Source organism: Sinohyriopsis cumingii, chromosome 12 (genome assembly GCF_028554795.1).
Source record: "Sinohyriopsis cumingii isolate HCF-2022 chromosome 12, ASM2855479v2, whole genome shotgun sequence".
Taxonomy (NCBI): domain Eukaryota; kingdom Metazoa; phylum Mollusca; class Bivalvia; order Unionida; family Unionidae; genus Sinohyriopsis; species Sinohyriopsis cumingii.
The window spans coordinates 41,867,463-41,875,952 of NC_142972.1; the positions used below are offsets into that span (position 1 = coordinate 41,867,463).

The 8,490-nt window shown below is 39.0% G+C and overlaps 1 protein-coding gene across 1 annotated transcript; it reads right to left on the reverse strand.

Annotated features, from left to right (window-relative positions):
* Positions 1-2,154: 2,154 nt before the first annotated feature.
* On the reverse strand, positions 2,155-2,481 carry LOC149786329 (protein CFDP2-like). The gene has a single exon (XM_089975924.1). It carries the CDS (start codon positions 2,479-2,481, stop codon positions 2,155-2,157), a length of 327 nt encoding a protein of 108 aa, XP_089832050.1.
* Positions 2,482-8,490: the final 6,009 nt, after the last annotated feature.

Sequence of the window (8,490 nt, forward strand, 5' to 3'; positions counted from 1 at the left end):
GACTAGACTCCGGCGTGCACAGTTTGATTAGAAATATTCACATGAGGTGGACAACCTTAAGCCCTCATATCGTACCACTAAAATCTAAGTTGTGTTGATATGTGTGTTTTTAGTCTAGTGGTATTATCAGTTGTAATGTTTGCAGAGTAGATTCTACTCTTCTGTTTGCATTGGGTGTAAAACTAAACCCGGGTCCTGTGCAACTCTTCACTTGCAGACAATACAATCTCGTTTGTACATTTAAACAATCGGTCTGCAAGTCAGACTTCAGTCTTAATTGCAAAAACTGAAACCCATCTTGATGACAGGATAAAAACTGAAACCCATCTTGATGACAGGATAAAAACTGAAAGCCATTTAATGGAGTATAAAAACTGAAACCCGGATGTTACGCGCTGTAAGGCAGCTTACGTGTGGGTAACAAGGGCAGCGTCGTTTGCAAAGAGAAGTTCTCTAAAAAGTTTTTCCAAGGTCGTGGTGTGGGCATGAAGTCGCCTTAAGTTGAAGAGGTTGCCATCGGTACGAAATCAGATATAGACGCCATCTTCGTCATCAAGGTCTTCTGTTGCTTTTTGGAGCATCATGCTGAAGAAGATTGAGAATAGTGTGGGGGCCAAAATGCAGCCCTATTTCACGCCATTTGCAATGGGGAAGGTCTGTGACAGGTCGTTATTGTTTCTGACCTGAACAAGCTGGTCTTCATGTAGTTAGATGACCATGGTAAGAAATTTAGGAGGACAGCAGAGCTTTTCAATGATTTCCCACAGTCCAGTTCTGATCACCGTATCAAATGCATTCGTCAGGTCCACAAATGTGATGTACAGTCCTTTGGTTTGTTCTGGACATTTTTTTCTGGATCTGTCTCAGGACGAACACCATGTCAGTGTTGCCCCTATTAGCTCTGAGTCCATATTGACTCTCTGGAGCATGTTTTTCTGTAATGGTGGGGCACCAGTCGGTTTAGCAACACTCTAGCAAGGATTTTGCCTGCAATGGAAAGCAGAGTTATCCCACGGTAGTTTGAGCATTCAGAATTTTTCTCCTTGTTTTTGTACAAGGTGATGATAACTGCATCTCGGAGGTCTTGTGGAAGTTTTCCTCGCTCCCAGCAGCGAACGAAGAACTCGTGGAGTTTGGTGTGTAATGCTATGCCTCCTCTCTTCCATATCTCTGGTGGGATATCATCTTTTCCTGCAGCCTTTCCTGTCTTCAGTTGTTCTATGGCTTTTACAGTCTCTTGCAGTGTGGGTGCCTCATCAAGTTCCATCTGAGGTGGCTATTGTGGGATGCGATATATAGCTGCCTCCTTGACTGTACGGCTAGTGCTGAATAGGGTGTGGAAGTGCTCTGATCAGCGGTTCAGGATAGATTCCCTGTCTGTGAGTAACTCTTGGCCATCTGCATTCCGTAGGGGTTCTGTATTTGGAAGGAAGGACCATACACTGCTTTCAGCGCTTCATATAACCCCTTGTAGTCACCAGTGTCAGCGTACAGCTGAGTTCTTTCTGCAAGATTTGTCCACCATTCATTTTGTATGTCTCAGAGACTGCACTGGAGGGTGCTGCAGATAAGGCGGAAGGCTGCCTTCTTCTGTGGACAGGATGGTTGTGCGAGATGGGCTTGGCACGCTGCTCTTCTTTGGGCAAGCAGTTCTTGGATTTCTTGGTTGTTTTCATCAAACCAGTCTTTCTTTTTCTTAGTGGTGAATCCAAAGATTTCTTCTGAGGGTTGCAGAATGGCAGCCTTGATGTGATTCCACATCTATTCCGGAGGCAGATCTGGCGGACAATTAAGTTCTTCAAGTCTAGACTGCAGGCTCTCTTGAAAATCTGCCTTGACGCCTTCAGACAACAGGTTTTTGATCTTGATCTTCCTTTTTGGGCCACCTCCTTGTTGTCTAGGCCTGGGCTTGAAGTGGAAGTCGAGCTTGCATCGTTCAAGACGATGTGTGACACTCTACACTGGACATCACGCTGGTATGAATGACATCTTTTAAGTCCCTCTGGCGTACTATGATGTAATCGATTATGTGGCAGTGTTTTGATCTAAGATGAATCCAGGTAGTTTTCAGGCCGTCTTTCTGCTGAAATACGGTGTTTGTGATGGTGATTCGTAATTCTGCGAAAATTCAAGAAGCAGGCGCCCATTGTCATTTTAGCCATCCACGCCATGTTTCCCAAGGAAGGCTTTCCAGGCTTCTGAGTCGCGGCCCACTCTGACATTGAAATCTCCGAGGATGATAATTTTGTCGCTCTCTGGGACGCTCTTGAAAAGTCTACTCAGATCAGCGTAGAATTTATCCTTTTCAGAAGGATCTTCCTGGAGTGTTGAAGCATATACACTGAAGAGTGTGACATGTTGTTGGTTCCCTAACGGGAGACGCATGGACATGATGCGGTCGGTGTGATCAGTGGGAAGGTTTGTTAACTTGGTGGCGATTGAATCCTTGGCCATGAAACTGACTCCTGAAAGTAGAATCATTCCTTGCATACCCCGGTACACCGCTTAAACTGGCGGGCCAAACGACGTTGATGAGGTGATGTTAACACTTCATCACTAAGCGTATGAACTTTACAGGGAAGTCACCGGTAGGGCTGAAGGTCTCTACAGATCAACGGACAAGTGTTCTGGACCAGGACGCACCATATGTATTCGTGGATTGCGGCTGTGACCGACCAGCTATGGTTCGAAATAGCAGGGAAGGCAGATCTCTTCAGCCATGGTTGGCCATCTGCCTAGGAGAGGGAAACTCCTATATAAAAAAAAAACACGGCCTGCGGACCTCGCTGTCACCGTCCTGGCTTGCTGGGCCATGGCAGATGAACCTCAGGTTTAAAGGGTGGGGCCAGTTTGCGCAGACAGCACTCCACTTAAAAGCTCCATTGCGCATGCATGAAGGAACTATCTAATGTTTACGTTCGACTCCATCAAACCCTGCAGCGACGGGAAAGGGGCGAAAACGGCAAGTGAAAGATGTCACTGGAAACCGCAGCCTCAATCCTGCACGCAGGCGACTAGGCCTCGGGCCGTCTGGTGTTGATCCGGAGACGACACTATCACCCGGCAGCAGCCTGAGTAACGAAGTAGCCTTTTCTAGGGACAACACTGCTTGCTCCACATGGAGAGAGGCCTAGAGAAGGTGGCCTAACCAAAGCTCGTCTCCTAACCCCCCCCCCCCCCCGTTGGCCTACCGCAGCCAACGGGCATCTTCCAACACGGTCGAAACTTAACCAAAAAAACAAGGCATGCCCCGCCTGATTCACATCAGGGCAAAAGACTAAAACTGGCTTGTTGGAACATCAGAACAATGCTAGACTCAACCGACAGCAAGAGACCAGAACGACGCTTTGCCTTAATCGCACACGAACTCTCTCGCCTTGCTGTTGACATTGCTGCACTTAGCGAAGTCTGCCTTTCAGAGGAGGGAAGTTTGAGAGAACGCGGCGTTGGATACACCCTATACTGGTCAGGAAAACCAAAAACTGATACATACATACATACATACATACATACATACATACATACATACATACGTACAGACAGACAGACAGACAGACTGACATACCGCGATTTTCTTTATAAGTAATCTGACGGACACGATTCATGAAAACAAAATACAAACAAGTTACATGGAACGATACGATTTCGTTATTTTCACTTAAAACTACAAAGCATAATTTACAGAACACGATTGGTAGACCAGTGATATATTGCTTTTAACAAAGAAAGTCAATATTATCATAATGAGTTGGTACCTTCCAACCTTCCTATAACGGAAATCGACAAACGATCGGCACATGCTGTCGACTTTCCTTCCATTAGCTTCGAATCATCAATTTTCATGTTGCTCTCTATGTATTGGGTTTGATGCAGCTTAAATATACCTTCAATTAAGAACTAATTACTCCAGTAATGTGTGTCTGTGCAAGAATTGTAGCTTGTGTGATCTAACGCCTTTACAAGGAATTTACATTATGTCGCAAAATGAAACATATCAGCCAATAAAAGTGGGCAAAATAAACAAGATGATAACAGGTTAGAAAAGTAATATGATTAAAAAAAAGCACCAGACACGCTCGCATTTTGAGCACGGAAAATGTAGGGTTTGTAAATAAATATTAAAAAATAAATACATGTATATGGCTAGATATAGTGACCACTTGTCTATGAATAAAAAGTATGTTAGTTTAACCATGGACTTCTAAATACACATATTGAAGTCATTAGTTTAACTTAATGCATATTTACCTGCATATAAATACTTCCTGTTGGTAACCATCGCTTCAAGTTTATCTCCTGGTTGTCGTTATACACAGGCTTGGGGTTGGCGGGACCTAGGTGACTGAGTGATCCAGGGCGCTCGTGCTTACAGATTACTAACATCTCACCTCTGTCTGCATGGGTTCGCGTTTCGGCTTGACCAACGTGGATTATGAGAGCTTGCTAGTAACTTTCCGTGGGTCGGTGTTTCTTCTTGTTCTCTTTCTTTAGCAAAAATATTGGCCGCCATAAACCACCTATCATTTGATGAGACTGGAGTAACACCTCCCGATTCACACACAATCTTTCCCATCCCCCAAGAAGCAAACAAGCCCAGCCCCAATAAACAAACATATACATGTTTGAATCAAGTTCATCCGTATACACGCACATGCATACTTTGGTGGGATTTTTTTTTCTCTCCATTGAATACGAAAATGCTTCATTGCAAGGGACCATATATTCATTCACTGCACATATGGTAGATTATCCTTTGAAAGAAGTAAGGTTTAAATTAAAGAACATGTTCATAATCTGGTTTAGTAAAGTAAAAAATAAAAAGTTTATTTGAATTTCTTGGAAACATTACTCGGTTATGGAAAAGTGCTCAAAGATTTTCATTATTATTTCACTTATGATTAACTATTGGATTTAATTGAAAAAATCTATATAGTGCCACATTTTATAAATAAATATATGAACTTCTTTATTATAATTTTTGCGCAAGCGCATGATAATACATATTTACCATCATTGCTCGCGAGCGTAGTAAGAAATAAACTTTGGCAACAAAATTTAAATTCAGAACACAAAAGGTCCAAAACTTTTCATTGTCCAAACTCTAAAATATTGGTAAATTTAACACTGATTAGCACCAAGATATAGCGTTAATACTATGCATATATTTTATTTATATCAGATATCAATAGATGTACTTGCATTTCATTTACAACGTGTTTAAGATTGACTAGGGGCTACTGTGCATTTACAGAATGAATGAAATCTGCACACCCCTGCCAAGTGTGTCCGCTACAATAGGCAGTTCTTTACGTTTTGAGGCTAGTCACAGTCTCCTTAGCAAATTGATACGCTGGTTCTTTGATATTTTGTAACTTCTACTATTTTCATTCATATTGATTAAATAATGTAAGACACTTATGATTTAAACATGGGAAATTGGTTTAAATGAAGAAAGTGGCTAATTGAACACTGAATGCCAGTCACATACAGGCGAGTATATTGAAACGAGTTGGAAATACAAAGTAAACGAATTGACGAAACAAAACGTCAGTTCAAACATTTAACTGTATTTAAATACGTATAGAAGCAATAGTCTACTGTTGAAACAAAAGTTCTGTTGAAACAATATTTAAATATGCGTATTAATGCGCCATATGCGGAACACAATTTCATATACCAACATTATTGGTATCTCAAACTGCCTGATACTAACATTTTTAAAGGCGTGTTTTTTTAATTATGTGGTATAAACATAGAATATATGCATAATATATATGCTGTATCATTGATATAATACGAGATAGATAGATTTTTTTCATCAAAAGGAAACAAGGCTTGCCAAGTTTCCTTTAAACGAAAAATAGATCCGAGTCCTATATCAATGATGCATAGTGCATGCTATCAGTCTGTCCGCATTAAAATGTGGTTCTGTATCATTTATCTAATCACAATACTCTTTGTAAACTGATCAGTTGTTTCTTTTTTCGAACTTAAATATAAGACGCTTATAACTTAAATATCAAAGACTGGTTAAATGAAGAAAGTAGAGCACTTCATTGCTTAACTTACTGAACACTGAACGCGCAGCCATTGGTATATTGAAACGAATGGGGAATATAAACTAAGCGAAATGACGAACCAACAAGCGGTAATTCAACCATTTAAAAGTATTTACAGTTGATCTAAGGCATTTATTCTTAAATTACCGTTGATATCGACTATACGATTCTTTTTATCTCCACCTCTCTCTTTCCTCTTTCCGTTTGTCAGTTTGTCAGTAAATTTTACCACCATTCATAGGTCCAGAAATATCGTCACATGATACTTCATTTTTATCCCTATGTTTCTCTGTTAGTCGATTTGCAGCCTGACCAACGAGCAGTTTGAAAGATTTAGTGGGAAATCGTTCTGCTGACAGTTAATATTGAAAAATTGTCTGTTTTTACGACGTTTCTTACAGCTTGTTTGTGCAGTTTCGACAGGTGATTGCAACTTTGTATCATTGGTATTGTGAACATATTAAATAAATCACATAGTATACAAATACCGTTTCGATGATTTAGATTCTAGGAGGTTACAAAGATTTAAATTCTTGGAGGTTACTTGGTGCAAGTTCAGTTTCGAAGGTTTCATCAAGCTCAAATTCTGTTTCTCACTCACTCCAGATTTGAACGTATTTCGTCCCTTACGCTTACGCAGATGAGAGAGAGAGAGAGAGAGAGAGAGAGAGAGAGAGAGAGAGAGAGAGAGAGAGAGAGATGGTCATCAATTATTCTAGTGAACCATTGATTGTGTACATTGTACAACAAAATGATTTAGTTGATGAATATTTACATCGATAACTGTTCTTATTTCAAAACTGAAACAAAACTCTACCTCAACAATAAATATCATACAAGGCGAAATATATTATTTTTCAACGATTTGTTTAGATTTTAAAGTTATGAATATTTTCGTGCAAGTTGAATTCCACTTGTATGATTAATCAGTCATGAAATTAAAATGATCTGTTAAATGAAATCTTTTGTAATCACTGTGTAGATAATATCATATTCTTCCCATGTCTAAATTTTATTTAATACATCATCACAATTTAAACCGAGAATTCCCTGATACAAACCACGACAAATGTATGATGTATAAAGCTGTTATTTTCTCGCATACGTTTGTCTTTCTGTGTGTCACGGCTGATAAACAAGAGGTCGCGAGTTCAAGACTCTGATTGCAGTTTACCTGCAGTAAATTAAAACTGATAGGTGATCAGTTTTGGTGTTCAGCTCCACCTATAAATCATTGATCTAGGTAGCAACCTAGGCCAATAAGTCAATCATATCACCTATCCTGGAAAGAGGGCAACTATCATCGCTAGCATTAGAGACTAAGCCTGAAGAAATATACCAACAACCCCCACCCCAAGTGTAAAATTAAAATCCGACTCGTGATCATTCCTCCAGATAATAAGCAGTTTTACATTGGACATGATGTTTGGGTGTAAAATATCATAATGATCTAAATCTTATCTAAAATCAATATCAAAGGTAAACTATGTTGTGAATATGAATTGATATGTTTATGACTATCATGGTCAGTGCTGTTGAAATATGATCCATGTTATTAAAATATCATGTCAATCATATCACCTATGATATCATGGTCAGTGTTATTCAAATATCATGGTCAGCATTATTAAAATATGTTCAAGATTTATCAAGTCAGTGTTATTCAAATAATAATGGTCAGCATTGTTCCAATATTAATGCCAGCATTATACAACTATCATGGTCTGAGTGTTATCCAAACACCATGGACAGCATTATTCAAATATCATGGTCAGTGTTGTTCAAATATCATGGTCAGTGTTATTAAATATGATGGTCAGCATTATTAAAATATGTTCGAGATCTATCATGTCAATGTTATTCAAATAATAATGATCAGCATTGTTTCAATATTAATGCCAGTATTATATAAATATCATGGTCAGTGTTATCCAGACATCATGGACAGCATTATTCAAATATCATGGTCAGTGTTATCCAGACATCATGGACAGCATTATTCAAATATCATGATCAGTGTTATTCAAATATCTTCTAAATCTCCACAATGTTTGTGTGTGTGTTTAAAATAACTTCTTTCACAATACAACTACAATTAGTTACTTCTCTTTTAATATATGTTTTGTATCCTGATTCATAGAATTAACAAAATTCTAATTGTAGGATTTATCTCATCCAGTAATGATAAAGAATATGAAACTTTGGAAAACTGGAATTTCAGGAGAGAGAGAGAGAGAGAGAGAGAGAGAGCTTGCCTGCCTGCTTCCCCATTTCTGGAATATTTTATCTTCTTATGCACTTGGCTTCCATCAATAGGATGGTAATATATAAATAAAATAATTTTGAAAGTACATGTATGTTTATCTTTCCTTCTAAATCAAGGAATAGTAAGTCATGTCATACCAAGAACAAATAAGCAACAAGCACTATA

Excerpts from the sequence above, each read along its gene's own strand:
- LOC149786329 (XM_089975924.1), bottom strand. The coding sequence starts at position 2,481 with ATGATTCTACTTTCAGGAGTCAGTTTCATGGCCAAGGATTCAATCGCC.